At 40.1% G+C, this 27,969-nt stretch overlaps 1 protein-coding gene across 1 annotated transcript; it reads right to left on the bottom strand.

Moving 5' to 3' along the window:
- Window positions 1-1,392: 1,392 nt before the first annotated feature.
- On the bottom strand, window positions 1,393-27,917 carry LOC135466647 (synaptojanin-1-like). The gene is made up of 27 exons (XM_064744255.1): window positions 27,789-27,917; window positions 26,693-26,779; window positions 26,196-26,463; window positions 25,543-25,768; window positions 25,058-25,141; window positions 24,668-24,826; window positions 24,317-24,486; window positions 23,993-24,074; window positions 23,637-23,792; window positions 22,924-23,080; window positions 22,411-22,599; window positions 21,552-21,654; window positions 20,544-20,684; window positions 18,279-18,471; window positions 14,985-15,143; window positions 14,399-14,552; window positions 13,994-14,072; window positions 13,153-13,356; window positions 12,833-12,911; window positions 12,207-12,378; window positions 11,624-11,719; window positions 10,805-10,998; window positions 9,135-9,228; window positions 8,638-8,732; window positions 8,239-8,383; window positions 6,918-7,348; window positions 1,393-2,596 (listed from the first exon to the last, which is right to left on the bottom strand). Exons 1-27 carry the CDS (start codon window positions 27,817-27,819, stop codon window positions 2,543-2,545), a joined length of 4,002 nt encoding a protein of 1,333 aa, XP_064600325.1. The 5' UTR covers window positions 27,820-27,917; the 3' UTR covers window positions 1,393-2,542.
- Between the last annotated feature and the right edge of the window lie 52 nt (window positions 27,918-27,969).

Raw genomic sequence — 27,969 nt, forward strand, 5'->3', positions numbered from 1 at the left:
TTCTGTGTTACATTGAGACCGAAATGTAGTTAATGAAGTGACTGTAACAACTTCATAATGTTTAGTTATTACAGCTGAAAGTGTAATAAAGTTACTGCTTTGATGCAGGATATATTGTGTTGGGTACTCAAGTCATTTTAGAGTCATTGTGGTCAGGTTTTCAAGCATTCTGTCCTTAAAAGAAAGTTGTTGGTGGGTAGAAGTTTCTTCAGAAACAGAGAGACACACAAGGCAAAGATGAATGATCAGTCAAAGATCGCATTGAATGTTAATAAGTTGTTAATACAAGGACAGGATTGTGTTCCAGCTCCAGTCCCAGTTTCATGAAACTTAAAGTTAAGTATATTGTTTGAGTCTGTAATCATTTGCCAACATGGAGTGTTTCTCAGAAAAACACTACAAAAGTATAGTATTATGTTACTTATGAAAAACACATTTACTTAGTACAAAACACTTAAGAATTTTCGTGAAACTGGATCCAGGTGTTAAGGCTAGAAATGCAGGTTCAAGGAGGAATTCGCAACGCATTGTCTGTATACAGGCACTTTGTGGAGTGTCAGGTGCTCTGCTATGGTTTTACTGTAATAGTTGTGGAAAAAAGCAGAAACTAACATTAACACAACATCCATCCATGATGATTTGTGTCCAGTGGCAGTTTTGTATTTTGTGCTTGTATTATCCCAAATTACTTAAAATGGTAGCCATGGAAATGCATCTAAAAATATACTGTGTTAAAGTATAACAGAAATGAAGAGTCAAAGATCTACATGTATACGGAAAAATGAGTTATTTGATTGGTGTTTGTGGTCAGTTATGGGTAGAGTAAAATGATGTACCCCTAGCAAACCAATGATCTTTACAGTGAGTGACTTAAAATTTGGCCACCAAATTGTGCACTTTTTAGAAGCAAATATAGGTCATAAATGTGTTTTTATGGGGCTGAAAGTAAAATTTTTCTTCTAGGATATTATGCTGTTTTAACAAACCTCAAAACCCCGTTTTAAGAGCATCAGAGCTCTGATAATCTGGCAAAATGTTAGTTCATGTACTGCACCTCTTTACAACAAGCCAATGTTGGGACTGCAAGCACTGGATTTGAACACGCAGCATTGATCATTTGTGTGGTAGTCGTGCTGTACAATAAAACATTGCTTATGCATCACAGGGACCATTTAAAACTAGTGAAAGGATTTGTATTGTTTACTGATGCCTTGTATCTGGCAAGGTGAACGCATATCTGTAGTAATGTGCTGAACCAGAAGATAAAGAATGAGGGAAGTTTTTGAGTTCTCTATAAGAGCATTGAACTATTGAGAAGTGAAACGCATTAGAATACAGACAGTATATAGAACTATTAAGAAGTGAAATGTATGGATCACAAGGTACTCAGAATTCATGTTAAGACAAACTAGTCATTTGCCTGGTTTATTGTTCAATGATGGATTAAGTTAACAACCATCTCTAACATAGAATAGTTCACTATCTAGTCAATAACCATGCAGACAGTCTCTCCACCACTCACTTGTTCACAATGACCTTGGAGCACTTTAAATAATTAACACTGATTTATTTGTACATGTACTGATATAACCAGTATAATACTATCAGTATGTAATGTATAAAATATGCAGTCAGCTGTCTACAAGCAGTTTTCTATAAATCTTGTGCTATTGTTAAAACTAGAGCAAACATTTGGAATGTATAATAAATGTCCTTGTTAAGTTTAAGAATCCTTTGACATGTACAACTCTTCCTGGAGAGTAAAACACTCCATCAATGTTTGAGCATTATCTTTGCAGCTCTTTATATACTGTTTTCATTCTACAGTGATAAAATGTGACAGCATAGTCCTATAAAATATGACATCTGAAACCAAGAATTATCAAACAGCAAATGCAACCATACAGATTGTAATTGTGGCCCGTCAAACAGAGTGATTCAACTTAAATGCACCAATACTTAGCTCTAGGTCTAGTTATCTGACAAACTTGTGACCTTGGTTGCAGAACAAAAACAATAGGTACAGAAGTAGGCCTACCCTAAACAACACCTGCGTAGGTAGACCTTTCTGAACTGTCGCTAAAGAACATCCGTCCATTTGACCAATCGTAACCAATACTGCTGCAAATGAGTTATCTGGATGTCCCACACATAGATGACATGTTCAATCCTTTTGTGTCACGATTGCTTTTCACAACAAATGAAATTAGATGTAACATTGTCAACAAAAGCGGTGATGGGACATGGCACATGTGATCTCTTAGTAACTGTGGGTACTTTCTACTATCAGACACAGGCAGTCATTAACACTCCCCTCCAATCAGTACCTATATTTATTACCTGTTGAAAGCAGAGGGCACCACTAGTATTTGATGACGGGGATACACATTTTTACTCCAACTAAATCAGTTTTGGTGACAGAGAGAGACCTATAGAATGGTAAATATTTGGATCAAGATGCACCCTAACATGAGCAATAACTTGTAGTTTACAACAGCTGTAATTTGTCTTCTTGGCGGAGGATTAAGAGTTGACGCCACACCTACTTTAACTTCAGCAAGGCATATCTTGGATCCATAAATATGAATTTGTGACACTGTAATACAATAAGACAAAATAACATCATAAACTTTAACCAGTCAGAAAACTTGCTTGGTGGAATGGTCCCAGATATTATTGCCTTTATAACCATTATAACAGTTTGATTGTCAAATGAGATTCAGACGCTTGATTTATGGTGACCAGCAAGGTTTTGGTGTTAAAGTCACAAAAGGTGCACATCAGTGATGCAAGAGTGAATAATAAAAAACTTTTATCTTATTTGATTTCACACTAGACAAAGAGATTCACTTCTCTCACAGTATTTTGGAATTATGGGCTGTGCCAGAGAGGCTTCAGGGATAAGAGGTAGGAGGAAGGTGAAAGGCAAGCTTCTCTGGACCACAGCCCACAACCCAACCATGAATATCTTACGAAGTGTGCTACAGAAGCTGGGCCAATAAGAATGAGCTTACAATCCATTTCAATAAATACAACCGGTAATTTCTAATCTAGTCTAGTCTACATGTAGAGGGGTTATGTCAAAAATACATAGATTTATGTGCAGACCTATTTCTGGTTATATATATCACTGTGTGTGTGTGTATGTATACCTATCCGTTACATGCTCCTGTACGTCTACATTCATGTATCACCACACATAGCAGTATTATTGATTTAGTACATGTCTACAAAGCTTGGCACGTGAAACTGTGAATATACAGGTTAAGGACATTCACCAGACCCGTAGCCAATTCCACAAAGCATTTCTGACTCAAGTCAAAATTTAAAACGTTGTCACATAGCTTAGTTTTTGGTTTTAGAAGCCGAAATTTTCACACATTTTTCTTTAGATACCACTGATGAAGTCAAAATTTTAATTTACAGGGCTTGAAACTAAGCTCTAAAATCACGTTTCAAATTTTGATTTAAGTCAAAACTGGCTTTGTGGAATCGGTCCCAGGTGTATTTACAGCCAGTGTTTAGCCCATGTAATCTGTACCTACAATACATCTGGTCAGCCCATGTAATCTGTACCTCCAATACATCTGGTCAGCCCATGTAATCTATACCTCCAATACATCTGGTCAGCCCATGTAATCTATACCTCCAATACATCTGGTCAGCCCACATAATCTGTACCGACAATACATCTGGTCAGCCCATGTAATCTGTACCTACAATACATCTGGTCAGCCCATGTAATCTGTACCTACAATACATCTGGTCAGCCCACATAATCTGTACCTACAATACATCTGGTCAGCCCATGTAATCTGTACCTACAATACATCTGGTCAGCCCACATAATCTGTACCTACAATACATCTGGTCAGCCCATGTAATCTGTACCTACAATACATCTGGTCAGCCCACATAATCTGTACCTACAATACATCTGGTCAGCCCATGTAATCTGTACCTACAATACATCTGGTCAGCCCACATAATCTGTACCTCCAATACATCTGGTCAGCCCATATAATCTATACCTCCAATACATCTGGTCAGCCCATGTAATCTGTACCACTCGTACATCATCACCGATCTCGAGCCTTTTGAACGAGTCCATATTTATCAGTTGGTTGCCACAAGGAATCACCAAGTATGAGTACACCACCAGTTATTCTACTGATGTTAACAATAACAGTGGTCTTACATTTACAGAAGTCTTACGGATATTAAAAATCAAAACGTTTTCTCAAGTCTCATTAAACAGAAAAAGAGAATTCATGTAAACTACCACAAATTTCACTGATTATTTGATTCCTGTTTGACACCTTTGTTTGGCACAATTTTGAAACTGATGTAAGTATCTGACTTATGTGACATACATATCCCCACCTACATATTGGGTTCAACGTGTAAGCGTGTTGATGGGGGTTAAGCTGTGTTTATGGGGGCTAAGCTGTGTTGATGGGGGTTAAGCTGTGTTGATGGGGGCTAAGCTGTGTTGATGGGGGCTAAGCTGTATTGATGGGGGTTAAGCTGTGTTGATGGGGGCTAAGCTGTATTGATGGACATCAAGCAAGCCCGCATACTTCATGTAAGATCACCATGAAATATAACCAACATCTTAATACTGTGTGACCAAGGCCTGTTGGCATATTTCACTAAATCTGAAAACCTCATTACAAAATTAGTTTATTTTGCATACAGAGCTAGAGCAGTCACTATAGAACACACCACAAAAGTTTTCTACTCGTTTACACAAACATCAATCTCTGCCGTTCTACAGCATGTCTACATTAAAACAAGAAACAGAATATGAAATAAATTGACTGTCACAGAAGTACATAACAGTGACTATCAGATTTGGCCGCTTCAGGTCACACATAATCTGTATTATGATAAAAATTTAACAAACAACAACAAATATCACATAATTTCCATCTTCTCTTTAACAATAGTATCCATAAATACCAACATAAATATCACAAAAGTTCAAACATGTATTCATATTTAACCCTAGTTCTGAAAGATGTAAGAAAGAGACATAAACCAAAGAGGGCAGGTAAAAGACTGATAAAAATGAAATAAATGGAGACTTGTATGGAAGAAAACCTGGAGCAGTAACCTTAACCAGCAAGGCTGAATATACAGTGTGCTCAATAACTTATACACACCAATAACAACGCAAATGTGAATGGAGCAATGAAGCAGGTTTGATCATTTCCATATGACAGCCCCCTATGTACAGACTGGATGATACAGCAGCACAATGTATTCACTGTCTTGTATAAAAGTGATCCATGAACTAGAAAAACAACAGACAACAGTCGACAGCTAAATATATGACATTACAAACAACTGTGTAGTAGATGAACTGCAGAAATAACACACCCGTCAGTGTAATTCTAGAATCTGAAAATGCTCAACTTACACAAGTGACTTTTCTCGTTTTAAATGAAGACAGTCTTTTCCCAAGTATTTAGTTTACTTTGTTTTATTTATTTGATTGGTGTTTTATGCCGTACTCAAGAACATTTCACTTATATGACGGCGGTCAGCATTATGGTGGGTGGAAACGGGGCAGAGCCCGGGGGAAACCCACTACCATCCGCAGGTTGCTGACAAACCTTCCCACGTACTGCCGGCGAGGAAGCCGGCATGAGCTGGACTTGAACTCACTGAGACCGCATTGGTGAGAGAATCCTGGGTCATTACGCTGCACTAGCATGCTAACCAACTGAGCCATGGAGGCCCCGCTTTAGTTTACTTTGTGTATTGCTAACTACAATAAATATCACAAAAAAAAAAAAGAATGAATGAGGAGACAATCCTTTGGCTATCACACAGCCTGGGCGATACACCCAGAGGTACGCCCTTTAGCTATCACACAGCCTGGGTGATATGATGGGAGGTACACCCTTTAGCTATCACACAGCCTGGGCGATACACCCAGAGGTACGCCCTTTAGCTATCACACAGCCTGGGTGATATGATGGGAGGCACGCCCTTTAGCTATCACACAGCCTGGGTGATATGATAGGAGGTACACCCTTTAGCTATCACACAGCCTGGGTGATACGATGGGAGGTACACCCTTTAGCTACCACACAGCCTGGGTGATATGATAGGAGGTACACCCTTTAGCTATCACACAGCCTGGGTGATATGATGGGAGGTACACCCTTTACTTATCACACAGCCTGGGTAATATGATGGGAGGTACACCCTTTAGCTATCACACAGCCTGGGTGATAAGCCCAGAGGTACGTTCTTTAGCTATCACACAGCCTGGGTGATACGATGGGAGGTACACCCTTTAGCTATCACACAGCCTGGGTGCTATGATAGGAGGTACACCCTTTAGCTATCACACAGCCTGGGTGATATGATGGGAGGTACACCCTTTAGCTATCACACAGCCTGGGTGATAAGCCCAGAGGTACATTCTTTAGCCATCACACAGCCTGGGTGATACGATGGGAGGTACACCCTTTAGCTATCACACAGCCTGGGTGATACGATGGGAGGCATAGTCTTTAGCTATCACACAGCCTGGGTGGAACTGGGGGAGGGCCTCGGCGTGTGGGGATGGGAGGTACACTCTGAGGTTCCTCGTCTGTGCCCACTGCACTCATGTTTGGCCGAGTGGGAACTGGGGGTGGTGCCCAGTCACTGAACTTGGCCTCTTTTGAGAACAGAAAATCATCATTCTTGGTAAAGTTATCAACATCGCCATCAGGGGGAGGAGGTGGGGGGCTGGTGGGACAGGTTATGTCTTCTGGAGGGGTGGGAGGTGGTTGTCTGGTGGGACATGCCATGTCATCTGGAGGGGTGGGAGGCGATGGGCTCATGGGGCTTGCCATGTCCGATGGAGGCGTGGGAGGTGGGGTAGAACCAGGAGATCCAATATCACTGCCATTAGTTACCGTTACCACTGCATCTGAGGCACTGGTGTTGGGGGGCTTTGATGGGGGGTGACCAGGAACTGGGGGTGGTGGTCCTCGCGACACAGGCACATTGTTTCCAAATGCAGGACCTGAGACAGGAGGCACACTTGGCACAGGAGGCGGGGTGCCTCTGACAAACACGCTCTGAGGTCGGCTTGCTGGCTGGGGTACCTGCCTGCTGCACACAGGTTCTATGGTGCTGACTATGTTCCTACGTGGTGTGGGTACAGGTCTTGCCACATCTGTGGACTGATCGACACCGTTCTCGGCTGTGGACGACAGGTTCTGAACACTGTTAAATCTGGGAACTGCTTTGGGAGCCTCCAAGGAATCTGGAGCAACTCCCTCACCTGCCACATCTGTACTTGTCTTGCTTCTGGGGAGAGGCTTAGGACCAAAGGTGGGCACACCTGCCAAAATCAACACACAGAAAAGTGTGAACAATACGAAGCTTTGCTCATCAACACTCATCCACCCTGGAAGTTACTGTAAACGGGCCTTGAGAAAATTCCCTGCATTACTGAAAACTAACGACTTCTTCTTTCTATATATTATTTCTTACATATTCCTTTGGGAACTGGTGCTATAGGTTGTTTGGGAAATGGGTCTAGCTATTATCCACTTGGAATTGTGTTACTGGTAACTAGAGCTGATGAGTGAAATATTCTGTCTCATCAGAGGTCTACCTACCATAATATTGGTGACACTCCCCAGTCTGTTCATGTACTGGCTTTGGCTCAGAGCTTTTGGAGATGACCAGTTGACAAGTGCAAAGTGTTTCACACAGGTATAATCATTCATTTCATGGAGGTAAAATACAGTACTCACAGTGCCTTGTGCACATTTCAATTTAGAGAGTAGGTCAAAGGTCAGTAGTGTGGATTCAAATTTAATCTGGTTGGCAGTGAGCTGTATTGAAATTGTCTGAGTATATTTGGAAAGGAGCATTTTAAGTAAACAATCTTAAAATACCTGAATACATTATTATTCCTTACAATCATACATATTTTTGATAGGCTTCCTACCCAACAGCAGACAGAACAAGTATACCAAATTTGAAGAACAAATATGAAATAGTTTAAGAGAGAAGTTCGTCATTAAGTTCATGACTACTAGAATACCCTTTATCTTTACCATAGTCAAAGACTCCCCAGGGAAGGTTAAACAGTTAATCACTACTCTGTAAGAATCTTGACCTAGGGAATGTTGGCATTAGTCTGAAGTGTTACACACTCTAATGCATCCTGTAAAATACAGGCAATATACATCAGCAGCTACCAGGAGAATGTAGATAATGTACCTGTGAGTGGGCCAGGCTGTAAAGGCTGTGGGAGGCTGTCATCGCTTGCCTGTCCCATCAACTGCTCAATCAACTTCTGAGCCTCACATATATTCCCTGCATGCCCCTGGTGAGTCACATTTGTGGGAAGTCCTATAGACAGAATCTAAAACACAAAATATATAATGCTAAGTTCACATCAACTATTTTTTCCCCTAAACAGCTGAAAATTCCATTCCACAAAGAAATTCAGATATTAAAAAAATACTGTCTGACAAGCAAGACATAAGATCCCATTAAGTCTACAGATAAATTAATCTCCTAGAGAAATGGTTGCATATTTAAATTCATTGCAAGATGTGAATTGTAAGCTCTGGGGATAAAAAACAGCACACATATTCGCTAAAGTTATCTTCCTACCTTTTTCTGTGGGCTAGTGCCAGCCTTCTTTGGCATATTCTGCGGCCTCATTGGGGGCCTCATTGGGGGGCCAGGCTTAGCTGGGGCAGCTTTACCTGTACATACAACAACAAATGTTAATACTAGGCTTCAATGAATAGTAAATCCAAGAAAAATTGGTTATGGTTTACTTTAACGCATGAATACCCTTAATCTTCTGTCCATAAAACTTTAACACAGCAAATTTAATTTGTCTCATTTTTTGGTATCCATTCTAAATACTACGAGAAACTACACATTGTTGCATATTCATTACAAGAAAGTCCCTATTCAGAAATCTAAATAGAAATGTGCTTTACAATGTACTGATGAGCACATTTTGTGAGCAACGGGCAGATTTTTAGACAAAAACAAAATTTACCCATAAAGTAGATGGTGTTATGTATGCAAATTGAGAAATTATGTACATGCAAAGACTGGATCACAACATAGTGTCTTAGTACCCCTTAAAGCCTCACCTGTTGCAGGTCGGGGGGGCCCACCTGGGGGGCGCTGAGGGGGCGGCGGTTTGGCAGGGGGAGCCGAAGGCCTCTGTGGGGGGTTGCGTGGGCGCTGAATTTGAGACCAGTATCAACATCATCAACAACACACATATTAACTTCAGTGCATATGTCATTGTACCAAATTTATCATTAAACCTCTGAGCTTCAGTCTAATCAATATTCTACAACAACACACATATTAACTTCAGTGCATATGTCATTTTACCAAATTTATCATTAAACCTCTGAGCTTCAGTCTAATCAATATTCTACAACAACACACATATTAACTTCAGTGCATATGTCATTTTACCAAATTTATCATTAAACCTCTGAGCTTCAGTCTAATCAATATTCTACAACAACACACATATTAACTTCAGTGCATGTCATTGTACCAAATTTATCATTAAACCTCTGAGCTTCAGTCTAATCAATACTCTACAACAACACACATATTAACTTCAGTGCATATGTCATTGTACCAAATGTATCATTAAACCTCTGAGCTTCAGTCTAATCAATATTCTACAACAACACACATATTAACTTCAGTGCATATGTCATTTTACCAAATTTATCATTAAACCTCTGAGCTTCAGTCTAATCAATATTCTACAACAACACACATATTAACTTCAGTGCATATGTCATTGTACCAAATTTATCATTAAACCTCTGAGCTTCAGTCTAATCAATATTCTACAACAACACACATATTAACTTCAGTGCATATGTCATTTTACCAAATTTATCATTAAACCTCTGAGCTTCAGTCTAATCAATATTCTACAACAACACACATATTAACTTCAGTGCATATGTCATTTTACCAAATTTATCATTAAACCTCTGAGCTTCAGTCTAATCAATATTCTACAACAACACACATATTAACTTCAGTGCATATGTCATTTTACCAAATTTATCATTAAACCTCTGAGCTTCAGTCTAATCAATATTCTACAACAACACACATATTAACTTCAGTGCATATGTCATTGTACCAAATTTATCATTAAACCTCTGAGCTTCAGTCTAATCAATATTCTACAACAACACACATATTAACTTCAGTGCATATGTCATTTTACCAAATTTATCATTAAACCTCTGAGCTTCAGTCTAATCAATACTCTACAACAACACACATATTAACTTCAGTGCATATGTCATTTTACCAAATGTATCATTAAACCTCTGAGCTTCAGTCTAATCAATATTCTATGCCTACACAAAACACGTTCTTATAAAAGCATCCAGGAACGTGATCTGATGTAAGTGTAGAGCTACATATATTTGTACTTCACAATGACATTTCTAATCATTTCTATTCACAATAAATTTCTGATTTATTTATTCACTTGATCACATGAAAAAGAATACAGATGTATTTCACTGATACAATGGCAGTCAGGTATATTTTTAAAGAAAACCGATAAAACTGAAACAAACAAAAAAAATTACTGCCCTTCACAAGGCTTCCTACAAATTCCCTTAACAGCCCTGCCAAACTCATTAGTAAAGTACCTAATGGCTGTGGCAAGAGTGATGTTTGAAGAACGAGAAAGGTTCCAGGAACATCTGATTAAGTTATCATTTTGACAAGGGAGCCTGAAATGGATGTCACATACAGACTACTTTACCTCTGGTGAAGGAGAACTTCTCAACCTGGGCTCTATGCTTGGCACAATAGGCGTTAGCCCCTGTGGGGTGTCAGTTTTCCTCCTCAAGCTGGGTGATGCTGCTGGCCTTGGGGGTGGGGGTTTACCAGGACGCAGCGGTGGGACGTCCCCCACAGGGTTGGTCAAGTCATCCAAAATGACAGGTGTGTTACGACCTGAAAATTAAATCCATCAATACATTCATCACCATCTTCAAATCACTCACAATACAGTGCCAGCTCACACTTAACATTATTTGTTAAGATTGCTAAGGCACACTTCAAATGCCTAACATTTGAGTACCACTGTTAAAGGTATACACTCCTAAAGTTACTCAATAAGATTGAGTAATCATAGCTTGGTTAACTATAGTTCTTTTACCATTTTTTACATACTTAAATGAAACATATACACCAACATTGTGGTGTCAGGAGATATAAAATACTGCGTGCATTTGTATGCGCACAAACCCCGGATTAATGTAGTTCCAACATTAAATCTACTAACAGACATGCAATACATTTAATTTCCCGATTGATAAATTAGACAGTAAAACCTACACATGTCGACACAAATCATTACAAACACATTTTATATTTTATACACTTGTTTTACATAAATGTGTAAAAACATACTTTCTAAGAAAACAGTGCAAATAATTACTAGCCTAATATTAATGTTTGTTTTTTATATATCACACCTCGGCCCACAAATGTTCCTAAATACTAAATGTAGCACAGCATTTCTTAGTGTATGTACAGCCAATATTTGCCACTGTTGTAGAGAGAAGTAGACTATTACCTGAGGAGCTGGGTGAGTCTGAACCAGGGAATGTCTTTACACCTGACATGATGAGATCAGCAGCTGTTCTCTCCACTTCTTCATCATCATCACCTGCTACAATTAAGCAAAACAAGAGTAACTCTGGTATCAAAAGTCATGTTTCCTCAAAAACAGAAACACAGTTATGGTCAAAGATGTTTATTGTCCGAGCAAAAATTTATGCACTTCAGAGTTTACAAGTTACAACTGTCTATATGATGTCAGGTGGGCATTTTACAGAGTGAAAAAGCAAAAGTCCTACTCTTTGTTGCATACAGAGGGAAAATTGGAAAATTTTAATATATTGTGTAACTTAGCACTAAGTTTTATACATTTCCTGGCACTACAGCCTACCTTGTCCAAGGTCATACTCCATGGACGGCACACAACAAGCACTACAGTCTGCCTTGTCCAAGGTCATACTCCATGAACGGCACACAACAAGCACTACACCCTACCTTGTCCAAGGTCATACTCCATGGACGGCACACAACAAGCACTACAGCCTGCCTTGTCCAAGGTCATACTCCATGAACGGCACACAACAAGCACTACAGCCTACCTTGTCCAAGGTCATACTCCATGGATGGCACACTGAAGTCATCACCCAGGAGACTGTTGGTCACATCATTATACAGCTTGCCAGTGTTCAGGGCACAGAGCTTCATCTCCTTCTCTATCTCACTTTTCCAGTCTGGGGTCTTCAGCCTCACCTGTACTGATTTACTATTAATCTGTGACATACAGAACAGCACACCTTTGTTATTTATTTGGTTGTTTTGTTTTTTTGGATACACTTGTTAATACAAATTAAACAGGAAATAACATGTTATCCTCATTCTGGCTAACATGCTCCAGAAAGAGGCCGTATTTTCTGAATTTCAATGACTTCATGAAGTCCTGATAGATATCCTCATAGGTAGAAGTCTTTGTGACATGGGAAAGCCTAACTGGATTCCAGTGCCTGTGAGTAGGTGATGTATTCCTGAGTACAATGTATACTGCCATCACATAGATACTGACAGCTTAGTGAAGATCATATAGCGTTACATGTGTGTCCTTATATAGGAAATATGTAATGCGTCGAGAAAATAACTCCATGGCAACATACTTCTATATATTATGATGATATTTTGAATTTCACTTGAACTGTCAGCTGTACATGTGGACAATGATTCAGAAACAAACCTCAAGTCGATTTTGTTTGACAGCTTGTAGAGCAGCCTTGCCAGATCTGAAGGTAAGCCACATGTCAGTGCCCACAAACCTGTCAACAAGAACACATTGATATAAACCAGTGTTACTCTTCCCAGAAATGGTTTTGTTTATTTATCGGCTTGCAGTTTTATATCAGTAATTATTGACAAACAAAGACTGATACATAGGAATACTTCCGCCTAACATGTCTCAGAAGCCAATAGATGCATGAAGAAAAGTCTTAAGAGGAGCAATCATGCCCACTTAGCCAGGTGCATACAAGGTGAACTTTCTGTTGGATCAATGCCTACCTGACAAGAGTTATCTCCCCTATTTCTCCAAATGTGGACACAACCTCATCCACCAGATCATCATCAAAATCCTCCAGGTTTTCTGCCGAGACCACAACTGTGCCATCCAGGGGACCATGGTCTCCTATCACTTGCTGATATACCTCGTCTTTTTTGTCATCTTCTACCACTAAGGCATCCACATCAAAGAGTGCCACAACAGGTCTGAAAGGCAAAGGGACAGAAGAAATTCTGTACATGTACTTGTCATGACTCAGTAACAACTACACTTACACCTAGAAAACACAAGCTGTGACTAGAAAACTGCAGGTACTATGCATAAATCTTTGATTTTTGGTGACTGCAAAAGATTGTGGCAATTCGCTGAAATCATGGGTAGACATAGTTTTGTTGTGACCGTGTCATTGGCTATTTGCTGTGGATCATTTCAGCATATATTACCTGGGCACGTACAGAATGTTCTTAAGTACAGAGATCCAACTGCTGTAACACCTATATATAACATACTAGTACAAACTGAAAATATAGAACACCTGCAGCACCACTTCAAACTACAAGCATTATATTTTTGCAACTTTTAAGTGGGCATTCCACCGGCAGAAGACACCACAAAGAACACGAAGGATATAACTGCAGTGTATGTAGACAACTAATTTTACTAGGGTACAGTTTTGTACACCTTTAACTTGGTTTGTTTAATATATTTAATGGTTAAGAATTTACACCTTCAGATCACTGTATGCTTAAAGTCATGTTGTAAAGGATCGCTGAATTTCTACATCGCAATCTCCATGTGAGATTAACTGGTCACAATTGAAAACACAATTAATTACTGGCTTACCTGTGATCTGAAGTCTTGAGTTCAGATCGGTTGTACAAAAGAAGTCTTCCCTGATTCCAGGAAGGGTCCTCTTCTGCATCTGTTTAACAGTACAATGACAACAAAAATCTTGTCATCATATTTAACCAGTTGAATGATGATAGGACAAGTCTACTTGTATTGAGTGAATGCTATAAATCCCATGAAGCAGCATTTGTCCTAATTTCAACAGAATGGCAATGAGATGATATGATACATATAACCGTGTAAACACAGCTATACACCCTGTCTGCAGCAAGTTTGTGTTGGGTATGCCATTCAGACAGCTCAATTCAACTGACAAACTAAAACTAACCAGATCTGACAGCTTCCAAAACATGATTACCTTCATCATGACAAGTAATATCAGAGTCTATTTCAAGATACCTTGTTTCCGTATCAATGGCCGCCTCCTCCAAAGCACCCTATCAGTCCACGCAGGCACACGGCACTTTTCACTGGTATCATAGTCATCACAAAACTGATCATACTTGTAGGTGGGTGCAAAATTTGTCTTCCCCTCATTGAATCCTTGGAACACCTACAAGTAAGCAGGAGCATCATTTAACAATGAAACACAATTCTTGATCAACAACTGATCACCACAAAGTCAGCTACTTCGTGAACTGGTGTTCTCCTTAGGTAATTCCAAATTTTGTTAATCCATCAACTGGTGTGTAATATTATATTTTCCAATCCAAACTTTTTTTGGGGGACTAAAATACAAGCATTATTCCTCTACGGAGTGAGCTCCTATATATTTGTAGCCATCTTATGATGTACATGGTGATGAGAAATCACTCAATGTTCTAAAAGCAAAAAAGGACAATGTTTGTCATCTGAAGTTTTATCATTTCAGACGTGTGTACATATAGTTCAGAAAACATGAATCATTTACACCAGTATTATCCTGCCCATCTGATTACTACATATATAAACCTTGAAGCTGATACATACACACAAGCAAACTTACATTGCCCAAGTGCCTCTGGACGTTTAGCTGGTCACAGGCTTGGAGGGCAGACCAGTTCTCACTGTCTATCAGGGACTTCACTTCCTCATTACTCAGGTCTATCCTGTAGTTGAAGTCCCCCGTCCAGAACACATAGTCATGGGAATGTAAATTACGACCCTGTGAACATTGGCAAAGAAGAATCTCTCTCAGAGCAAGACACCAGTACATGTACACAAAAATCCAAACATTCTTTACCATCAGAGACATATATTCTGACAAATGGATGTTGGCTTACCAAAATACAGGTTTGGAATTTTCTAGACTAACTTTCTGATACAACCTATGGTTGACAACAGTTGATTCACGAAATATTGTGTATACTAATATTAAAATTATTCCTACATGAATACCAGTAATATGGCATTTGTTTCCCAAGGTTAAAATGATCCTAGCTTCTCAGGTTTGTTTCAATGTACACAAGCCGAATAAGGCTGTCACAGCTAGAACTCAAGTTCACTTTTGCATCTGCATGGAAATAAAATATGACATTTGCTAAATACATGTATTTAGATTTCCATTAACAAAGTTTAATTTCACAGCTAAATCAGTCTGTGAGCCAAACATGACAGAGTCTGCCTCTAATCACAAAGCTAGGTGTAAGTTACATTTAATCAAGCCAGGCTTTCAGTCCATGCAGAAAAATACAAACTTCATTCCATTCCCACCTTGAATACAAAAATGCATACTTAAGTAGCAATAAACCAGAATGTGTGAGGATTTCTGAGAGGGTGGGATTATCTTCTAATTGATCTCCCTCAAGACCCAAAATGTTCATGTTACATGTAGGGTGATGCTGATGCCCTTGTTAGTGCTTGTGCTTCATGGTGTATAACCTCATCAAGTGCTTGTGCTTCATGGTGTATAACGTCATCAAGTGCTTGTGCTTCATGGTGTATAACCTCATCAAGTGCTTGTGCTTCATGGTGTATAACGTCATCAAGTGCTTGTGCTTCATGGTGTATAACGTCATCAAGTGCTTGTGCTTCATGGTGTATAACCTCATCAAGTGCTTGTGCTTCATGGTGTATAACGTCATCAAGTGCTTGTGCTTCATGGTGTATAACCTCATCAAGTGCTTGTGCTTCATGGTGTATAACGTCATCAAGTGCTTGTGCTTCATGGTGTATAACGTCATCAAGTGCTTGTGCTTCATGGTGTATAACCTCATCAAGTGCTTGTGCTTCATGGTGTATAACGTCATCAAGTGCTTGTGCTTCATGGTGTATAACCTCATCAAGTGCTTGTGCTTCATGGTGTATAACGTCATCAAGTGCTTGTGCTTCATGGTGTATAACGGCATCAATTGCCTGTCCAGGATATACATGTACATGTAAGGGATGTACATGAATATCATGAAGATGACAAAAATTTTTTTTACTGAAATATTGAAATGTCTAATATGCGACTTTCAGAGACATGTTTTTTGGAGTATCTATGCTTTTGCACTATGCTAAGGGATGATCATGTATAGTGAGATAATTTCATGCTGAGTTCAGGCTTCTGGGTTTCTATTAACACTTGTAGAGTACACACATGCCACTTGCCTATTAACCTGACTGAATCTCTACTCCTTACAGTTTACAATATACATGGATGCATAACATTCCCTCTATGTCCAAATAACAAGGGTTAAAACTTGATGAATAGAACATGCTTGAGATGCTGACATCTTCATGCTGTAATGTACAAACACCATAGGCAGTCACTCAGCCAGGCTACCCACATAGAATGTTACAGCAGGTTACATAGTACAACACTGTTAGTCACTGGGTATGGCAGTTTGTTAATGGGGCTGGACATATCATCATGGGAGGGAAGTTGGGTCGCAGAGATAGCTGGACTCCCAGGACATTCCCAGATACATGAAAAATGACATTGGCGTTCCATTTTATTGTGTCACAATCTTTTGTGTTGTCTGTATAATCTGACTCAACACAGATTATTTCTATTCAGTTGTGACCGTTGAACAATGAGGTACCGTTCAAACTTAACTGGCAAGTTTTAAACGTAGTGATGTTCATGCACATGTTCAGTGGATGTTTACACTGTGGATTTTAATAATAGCAATTCTTGTCATTGCTTATGTCCACTGACAAAGCACAGGTGATATTCTCACCTTTCATTAAAGGCAACAATAGATAATTACTGAATATCTGGAAATAAATTTCAATTTCAACTGTTTTATTTATTTATTTATTATTTTGGTCTCTGAACTATAAACATGCAATATAAGCTAAACAGATCTGTTGCTGAAAATTAGAAATGTTTACAAAACAAAAACACAGAAACAATAAATTCTTCCTATTGTATTGCAATCACAACACACAAGTCACCATGCTATAATATCAGCTAACAAAACAGCAGCCTGTCGGCTGGCAGCAGTCATGTGACAGAGATGGTACATACCATGCACACCTCCTGTTGGGCAAAAGAAGAATGAAACATTTGGGGATAAAATGGTGAGGTGAGGCCGATGAAAAAACATGTACATCTAATTCGGTCAGATAACTACCAAAGGGTGGGCAAAGCCTTATGACATACAGTTGTACAGGAATATTATCTTGTCTGCATATATGGTCTCAAATGAGAGGAGCTTTAAAAAATACATTCCGGAAAGACACTGTGTTAAGGGGAGGTAAATGATATCAGAATTTACACTGTTCCCTCGCATTTATGCGGATTGATTTACTGCGAAATCAGAATTAATGCAATCGTTTGGTTTCCACCATTTTTTTTCTTTCTTTTGCTCGAGAGAGCAGTGTAATAACATTGTCAATATAGTGTTTATCTTTAAAATTGGACTGCGCAGCCAGAGAGCAGCCAGTGGAATGTTGTACCTTTTAATTATATCATATTTCATGTATGTTTTTATTAAAAAAAATCCTGTGTGGTTCATTCATCTGACGGCACATGACTTCACAAAATGTTATCCCGCTTTATCAATAGCAAATGGAGCAAGGGGGGCACCATATGAACTATTGACCTTGCCGGACTGTATACACTCGGTACAAACCACAAGCAGAAAATATCACGTCTCAATAACAGGTTCCAAGAGGCAGTGGTAGCCTGCATCTGGATAAGGTTCTGCATGAAAAAGCTCACATAATAGCTATAGCTATAATAATGGTTAGTGTTTCTTAGATATCTGAATCTGTATTGTTTCATCATGTTAGGAATCTACATAACAAACTTTGTTCACATTTAAATGTTTTGTTAGGCACGGCAAGAACAAATTCTAGAAGTCAAACTTACATTTGGGAAGGTGACCCTCCGGGTGATCTCGGAGTAGTTACTGTTCCGATCGTTAACACCTGACTGTCCAGCGGCCAGGTGAGCACAGACAAAGACAACCGATGTGCTATGGATCAGGAACCTTATTGCCACGCCCCCTTTATTACCCATAGCCCCGCCTAATCCAGTCTTCACAATATCCACAGCAACATCTCTGAAAACAGAAATAGAATATGTAAGAAGAAGTACAAAGCACTTACATATAACAAATCTTCAAATGTTTAAATGCAGATTTCATTTTTACCTATAATGACACAAATTTTCAATCAATTCCTACTAGTCTCTGGTCTCAACCTCCTAATAACCACCCACTCACCTGATGAAGGGGGAAAGGTATGGTCTCAACACACAGAGAAACACTCCCATCAGCTCAGCTGAGGTCAGTATTGGTGAGCCTTAATAACCACCCACTCACCTGATGAAGAGGGACAGGTGTGGTCTGAACACACAGGGAAACACTCCCATCACCTCAGCTGAGGTCAGTATTGGTGAGCCTTAATAACCACCCATTAACCTGATGAAGGGGCACAGGTGTGGTCTGAACACACAGAGAAACACTCCCATCAGCTCAGCTGAGGTCAGTATTGGTGAGCCTTAATAACCACCCATTAACCTGATGAAGGGGCACAGGTGTGGTCTGAACACACAGAGAAACACTCCTATCAGCTCAGCTGAGGTCAGTATTAGTGAGCCTTAATAACCACCCATTAACCTGATGAAGGGGCACAGGTGTGGTCTGAACACACAGAGAAACACTCCCATCAGCTTAGCTGAGGTCAGTATTGGTGAGCCTTAATAACCACCCATTAACCTGATGAAGGGGGCCCGGTGTGGTCTGAGCACACAGAGGAACATTCCCATCAGCTCAGCTGAGGTCAGTATTGGTGAGCCTCAATCCTCCACTCACCTGATAAAGGGGGCGAGGTGTGGTCTGAACGCACAGAGGAACACTCCCACCAGCTCAGCTGAGGTCAGTATTGGTGAGCCTCAATCCCCCACTCAGGTGTGATCTGATGAAAACACAGACGAACACTCCCACCCATTAACCTGATGAAGGGGGACAGGTGTGGTCTGAACACACAGAGAAACACTCCCATCAGCTTAGCTGAGGTCAGTATTGGTGAGCCTTAATAACCACCCACTCGCCTGATGAAGAGGGCAAGGTGTGGTCTGATGAACACAGAGAGGAACACCTCCACCAGCTCAGCTGAGGGCAGTATTGGTGAGCCTCAGTTCTCCACTCACCTGATGAAGGGGGCGAGGTGTGGTCTGAACACGCAGAGGAACACCCCCACCAGCTCAGCTGAGGCCAGTATTGGTGAGCCTCAGTTCGCCACTCACCTGATGAAGAGGGCCAGGTGCAGTCTGATGAACACAGAGAGGAACACCTCCACCAGCTCAGCTGAGGCCCCTATTTGTGAGCCTTAATAGCCACCCACTCACCTGATGAAGAGGGCGAGGTGTGGTCTGATGAACACAGAGGAACAGCCCTCCGTCCAGCTCAGCTGAGGTCAGTATTGGTGAGCCTCAATCCCCCACTCAGGTGTGGTCTGATGAAAACACAGACAAACACTCCCATCAGCCCAGCTGAGGGCAGTATTGGTGAGCCTTAATAACCACCCACTCGCCTGATGAAGAGGACAAGGTGCAGTCTGATGAACACAGAGAGGAACACCTCCACCAGCTCAGCCGAGGCCCGTATTTGTGAGCCTTAATAACCACCCACTCACCTGATGAAGAGGGCCAGGTGTGGTCTGATGAACACAGAGGAACAGCCCTCCGTCCAGCTCAGCTGAGGTCAGTATTGGTGAGCCTCAGTTCTCCACTCACCTGATGAAGGGGGCCAGGTGTGGTCTGAACACACAGAGGAACACCCCCACCAGCTCAGCTGAGACCAGTATTGATGAGCCTCAGTTCGCCACTCACCTGATGAAGGGGGCCAGGTGTGGTCTGATGAGCACAGATAGGAACACCTCCACCAGCTCAGCTGAGGCCCGTATTTGTGAGTCTTAATAACCACCCACTCACCTGATGAAGAGGGCCAGGTGTGGTCTGATGAACACAGAGGAACAGCCCTCCCTCCAGCTCAGCTGAGGGCAGTATTGGTGAGCCTCAGTTCTCCACTCACCTGATGAAGGGGGCCAGGTGTGGTCTGATGAGCACAGATAGGAACACCCCAACAGCTCAGCTGAGGTCAGTATTGGTGAGTCTCAATATTCTACTCACCTGATGAAGGGGGCCAGGTGTGGCCTGATGAACACACAGAGAAACACCCCCACCAGTTGAGCTGAGGTCAATATCACATATTTGTGGTCACGTGATATAGTCTTCTGTACCTCTTTCTGCCATTCCCGTGCATTGGTCGTACTACAAAGACACACACACACAGAGAGCTTCAAAACAGACATCACTGGTCTGTATACAAGCACGAATACAGATGTTTCGGAGAGTTGATCAATCACAGGAAATTAGGAATAAACACAAAAAAGACATTAATAATAGTTACATCTTTATAACAAAATATACTGTATACTAGACTAATTTTAAATTTACTGCCAAGATTCATTGCTTCCCTTTCAATTTACCGATGTACATAGAAGTAGTACAAATTGGTTAAATTTACATGGCCTTCAGGCAAGTCCAGAGGTTGTCAGAGGTTGATTTGGTGCTCTACCTATCTCCTTTATGACAGGCAATGCACAGTACCACCGGATCCTATCGTATATCCTACACCTATGGTGGCTGGACATCATGCAGATGGCCCGGATATCAAATGCTGGCCCTGATCCACACCATACTGTTATCCTGACACGATCATCTGCCCATGGTGGGACCATCATTCGCCCATGGTGGGACCATCATCTGCCCATGGTGGGACCATCATTCGCCCATGGTGGGACCATCATCCGCCCATGGTGGAACCATCATTCGCCCATGGTGGAACCATCATCCGCCCATGGTGGGACCATCATCCGCCCATGGTGGGACCATCATCCGCCCATAGTGGGACCATCATCTGCCCATGGTGGGACCATCATCCGCCCATGGTGGAACCATCATCCGCCCATGGTGGAACCATCATTCGCCCATGGTGGAACCATCATCCGCCCATGGTGGGACCATCATCCGCCCATGGTGGGACCATCATACATGGACCGTGCAGCCATGATGGCTGCAGGATATTCAGCTGGGATCCGGCTGTGGTATTGCTTTGTATCACTTTGTATCACTTACCTTGCACTGACTATATTGCTGGCATTGAGATCAACAATTTCCTCAAACCCCACAGCAAATATGTCCACTGGTTTGTCAAAATCAGCCCCTTCTGCCACAAAACCTTGTAAAATGAACATCAACCAGAATCAGTTGATTAGTTTAACTAGTTAAGAGGAACCTATAAGCCGGAGATTCAGGTTCAATTCCGCATCATAACATACTTACGATCGTATATATTGGTACCTAACCAAAGGAGGATTAACCGAACATTGGTTGCCTGGTACACTGCCGCTAGCTAGGGCATCATGTATGGTATCTTCAGCTCCGTATTTGAGGAAAGCAACACTATATTAAATATATTTGCCTTGTCACAATCAAACCCATCACCAGAGAAAGGTTACAACTGATGCCAAATACCAAACACACACAAAAACAACAACGCATACATCTTTACCAATATGGATGATCTTATCCATCTGGCGTTTTATAACAAATCTGGCCCACTAGGTCTAATAGAAGATTTCAATGGGAGACAAAAACAAACTACACTGAACAGACCAAATTACAGCAGAACGCATCATTTTCTTCTGTGAAGATGTCGTGCGTGTGTATTTCATATATGTTTTATGAGCACACATACACAGAAAATTGTGACGTAATAAAAGAATGAACAAATGAGATTTTGGACTGTCTTGATACAGACAGGAAAGAGTTGTAGGAGTTCCTCATTAAGAACGTTGATACATATCACACAACAGACTTTCAGACATTTTGTTTTCTACAAGTATTCAACCATTATAATACATTTACAGGGAAGATTTGTGAATTTGCAAATCTGGACTAGACACCATCTCATAAGAACTGTTCCAGGTCATACCTGTTTTGCTCTCAAAGCTTATCTTGCCAGCATCTAAAAGCCAGTCAGACATGGACTGGTGCTTGTAGGCAATGCTACGGAAGTGTTTGCCTCCGTTCACATTCCAGGTGCCCACGCAGATCCTCACTGCCTCAGGTCTGGTGTACTCCTTGTGCCGCTCTATCATCCTCCACAGGATACTGGCAGGAGCTGGTGACAAAACAGAATCATAACAAAGAAACTTAAATCATTATCTATCTGTAGATTTCACAATGTTTACCATAATGTCCTTCTTGTTTTACTCTTGTTGTTACAAGTATTTTCAATATTTTGTGTTAAGACATTGTATCAAATATTCTGCTCATGATATCAATACGAATGTATTGTGTTAAAGATTTAATGACGGTGAAAAGTCCATATACAGAAAATGACATTTTTATATTTTAACATAGTGGTGACTATGAAAAAATACATGAAATGAGATCTAAATTTACGTCACTCATGAAAATAAGACCAAAGCCTGTGAGTGCTTACCATGTAGACTACGTGTGGTTAGCAGAGCTCGTGCCTTGTCAGCTAATTCCCCTCTCAGTGTGCTGCCGGCCAGTAACATGTCAATGGCCTCCTGCTTACTGCCATCCAGGAAATTGTTCTGAATTGTTCTTGTAGCAGAGCGAGTGGCATCAGAGTACTAAAACAAAATTCACCCATGGACTCGATGCCAAAACAAATAAAGTATATTTTCAGAAATAAGGCATCAAATGAAGTCAATGTTTGCTGGTTTCCTTGAATTTGGCTAAGTAGTTTTGGATACATGATGTTTACAGTGGCCCAATCATGCATTCTGACCTGAGAAATTATGTACACGGTCAATAAAATATTGTAAGACAACATGCATCTTTGATATGCTTCCTACTCAAGAGACAATGAACAAATGAAAACAAATTTACAAAGTTTCATTGAGGTATTGAGATTTTCTGATAACGAACATGAGTTTTGAGCATGATAATAATGTTTTGGCCAAAGTTGGATGAAGGTAGAAAGTTTTGTATTTCTGCTATGTTAACACTGAGTAAGATATGTCTTTTAGCAATCAAACTCAGAGATAATAACCAAGCCAGGTTATGATCTTAATCATGATATTAGCAATACCCTCTAGTTTCAAAGAGAGATACTAACACTGTCTCACGCAATGTGTCTTCATAAAGCTTTCATGGTCTTTAAAGGAATCCTTACATAAACCTCACCTTTGACCTTCCACCTCCCAGTGCACCTGTACCAGCGTAAATACGGCTGACATGATCTCCATTCAGGGACCAGATCTGTTTGTAGACTTCCTGGAAACGGGAGATCATCTGAGGTTTGCTGGCGAGGCCCAAGCTTTCCAGCTGACGACCTAAGATCTGGAACATATCAAACAAGAATGTACATCTTTGACTGCATAACACAGGTGATATATAAACAAACATTTAAAAAAATTAATTAGCGGACATCAAGATTTATCACATTGGACGCAAATATTTTTTTCAAATATATTTTAGTATTACTAACTTATTTCTTTATGTAAAGTAAACTATGGATATAAACAACTAGTAGAGATCACCTCTAAGCCTATCAGAGACTGGACAGCATTGGTTCTGTCCAAGCAATCCAGACAATTCGTCCTAATTGTGCCAGTTTGGTTGCTGCAAACACAAACATATGTCCAGTAAGTCTCACTTTAACTTTTGTACATTAAACTTCTTGTTGTAAAATGAAAATGAAATGAAAACATTCTTAATAAAATAATAAAGAACTTCAGCTGTACAGAAATAAAATGCCTTTAAGTGTAATTGTATGCAATGCTGGTTATAGTCCACCCTTTTCTGGATATAATTGTCCTATAATGATAGAGAAAGCTGTATGAACACTACTATAAAATACTTACTTCTGTATGTTTGATCCAGTACAGGAGAAAAAGCCAAAGCTATCAATATATTTCATCAACTTTTGTTTAAGTTTAAGTAAATTTTTCTGATTGCCACCACGACATTCCGTGTGATAATCAAACACCATATTGGGAACAGTGAGACTGTGTGCTGAGGCCTTGTGATGATTCTGTAACAGAGAAAAAACACACAAGACACTAGGTCAAAACATTTGAAAACACATCATGTTAAGCCTACACACACTGGTGGAAATTTAACTAGAATGAAATACACTGTGGAAGTTCCCAAAAAACTTTACTTCTTTACTTTTAACCCAATGGAACAAGACATCAGTGTGTTGGTAGGATTACCTGGAATGCCATGCTGAGCATGTGTTCTCCCTCCTTACAGCCCAGCAGGTTGACCAACACCTGCTCCCCATACTGCTGCTTCACCATGTTCAGGTGACGGTCATAGGCTGGGGCTGAGGCCTCGTACCCTCGTGACATTTTCACCTTGTGTGACCCCACCTGCGGTAAAGTTAACAACTTTCAACCATCAGGGCACATGTATTGCTTCATGGATTCCATTATCAAGAATTAAAACATGGAAGTTACTTCCCTATCAGCATGGTAATTCAGCATGACAAATTTTATATATTAAATATACAAACAAAGTTTGCAATAGGACTTTGTATCTTTGAAACTTTTGACACATGGTATTTCCTCTTCAATTAAAATATAATGCAAATATTAACTGACTTGTATTCCTGGCTGCTCCCAAAACAATGGCACAGAACCCCTGGTTTGGATAAAGGAAGAGATCTGGTCATCCAGGAAAAGTACCTACAAATAGGGCAAATATTTATATATACTTATATGATTTATATTTATATAAAAAAATGTAGCATGGATCTAGCTAAGTCTTCTTTTCACCATGGGATAAATATCAGTATACCAAACTGGAGTACTTTTTCCACCACATCATTTGCAAAAGGATCTCTGTTAAAGCAAAATTCCTCAAAACTGCATCCACTCTGTTTCAAAAATGGTTGTTAAAATTAAATTTAGTGTCAGCTTCATTAATTAATCATCAGCTTCATGAAGTTAGGTCAATGTTTGAACAAATTTATTTTCTAAATGACTATTACATGTGTATTCAATATCAGATAATTATCTGTATATCATATGTACCTGTTATGTTAACATACTCTAATGTTCTGTTCACATCCTACTATCCTACTCACTTGTTCTGTTTCTACAAAGTTAGCTACATGGCCATCATCATTGGTTCCTCTAACATTAAACCTGGTACCAGCCCTCTCACAACTGAGCCTGGAAATGAGGCAGGCCTTGGCTTGTCTGTGCGCAGCATATATTGTTCTGATCTCTATCCCTCCACACATTACCTTCAGTAACCAGGTAGAACAATCCACACCAAACCTTTGTAGATGGACATGTAACATTCGATTCCTGAAACAAAACAAATGTTATTATCATTCAGCTGTACCCGTATACGTGATGTGAGGGTAAATCTTTACATATTTTGCCAGTTACCGTCACGATGAATTGTGCTTTTAAACAAATAAAAATAGGCATGGCATGCAGTGCAATGTTGAATTCTTGCACTCAGGTTAATTATTAAATGAATGGCCCTTGTTAAACCCAAACTGACTGACAGACTAAATGATTTACAGATAAAGCTACATATATGAAAAAGCCTTTGTAATACTGTACATGTATGGTCTGCACGTAACAATACTATCTATTCAAATTTTTAGTGTCACTCATGAGGGATGCATTCTAAGATATACATGAACAAACAGCTAAAACATAGAACAGCAGATGTCACATGACCATGTGTAAAAAGGACGTGTTCAAAGGAAGCCTTTCTAGTTACCAAAAGAATCTGTTGTCAGTGTCATGATCTTGGAGAGCTCTCTGTGCGCACAGACTCAAATCCCAAGAGACGGATGTAGGTGACCAGGAGAAGTAAAATGTTCCCGAGTTCAGCAGTTTTCTGACCTCCACAATTTTATCATCATCACTGGGGTGATTTCTCAGGGATATAAACTGTGTGGTCATGATACGGAACACTTCTGACTCTCCTATCCTACCCACAGACAAACAGCCAGTGACAACGACCAGGTACTGGATCATCTCATCACCTGTGGAAACATGTATGACAAACCTTAGATGAGAGCCAGAGATAACAAAGCTGCACCAATGACGTGATCCTTAAAACACACTTTAGAGTAAGACTTGGGGGAAACAATTGTGAATAAATCAATTATTTGCTTCTCTGTAGAGAGGAAATCCCCAACAGAAAGTATGAAGATGAATTTACTAATTTTTGTAAAACACCTGATAAAAACTACTCAAAACCTAATATTTTACCTGCTGCAAGGCTCATTACTCCTAAACATCCATAGGCATCTACAACTTTCCCATACTGTCTTCTAATAGTGTCAGTTTCTGCAGCAGCTGAAAATAATAAATGTAGAAATGGGAAATTATTAATGACACATGTACATGCACAATTAATTTGTAACATACATGCTATTATCATACACTATGAGGTCACAGGTTCAAATCCACCTGTTTGAACTGCCGCACAGCTGCCTGCAGACCGCTCATAGATGCATGAATCTACATAAACTGAATTTTCTGACTAGAACTTGCAGCAGATATTGTAATAAGCCTGATGGCATGCCACAGTTCTAGTCAGAAGTCGCTCCATTTAAAAAAAAATCTGGAGTTTCCAAACACCGTTGGTGACGTTAAATTACCCTTTTTGTCATTCTCTCCTTGTTTTCTGCCTGGTAAGTTCATTCTGAACAATATTTTGATGAACAAAGTCTTTGACACCTATTCTCCATTCACCAATGTTCACACACACCGAAACTCTTAATTCCTTTAAATGGAGACACTTCTAAGTAAAACTGCAGCATGCCACCAGGTTTATCACAGTATCTGCTGCAAGTTGTAGTCAGAAAATTCGGACTAAAATCAACCAGTTGATGGCAATAATTAGGACTTGCTAATGTGATAGCAAATTGGGTGTAACTGTGAGTTCATGCTGAATGATACCAGAAATACATTGAAGCTGACCAGCTTTTGTGCAAGTTTATTTCGTGGAGCCAATTAAATGATGTCAATTGTCATGCAATCAAATAACTATATATACATGTACATACATTCAAATGTTATATACATAGGCCTACAGATATATGCATAGCAGGCCTAGATATCGCGAAATAACTACAAAAAGGTTTACCCCATAATGTGCATTCAAGTCAATTTCTACAAAGTACAATTCCAGGTCTCAGTGAGCCACGAATTATAGTAAATTTAAAAACAACGCGAAATAAATGCTTGTTTTCACTGAGAGCACCGACAGTGACTTGACAGCAGCGGAAACAACAACAGCGACCATTAATCGAAACCATAGAGTGGATTTACGGCGTTAACATTAAAAAGTCAAGAATCTTACACAGCACAGCCACAGCATTTGATTCGAACATTAAGGTGTCGTCGATATTTCTGTTTCTAGTAATACACTATACGGTGTGTCTAATTTATGATAGACCCGGTAGGCCTTGCTCATCGTCTGAGAAGCCATGTTGGATGACCGCTCTCAGCTGACCTTTGACATGCCATTTAAGTGCTTGTCA

The sequence above is a fragment of the Liolophura sinensis genome, chromosome 6, assembly GCF_032854445.1.
Source record: "Liolophura sinensis isolate JHLJ2023 chromosome 6, CUHK_Ljap_v2, whole genome shotgun sequence".
In the NCBI taxonomy this organism is placed as follows: domain Eukaryota; kingdom Metazoa; phylum Mollusca; class Polyplacophora; order Chitonida; family Chitonidae; genus Liolophura; species Liolophura sinensis.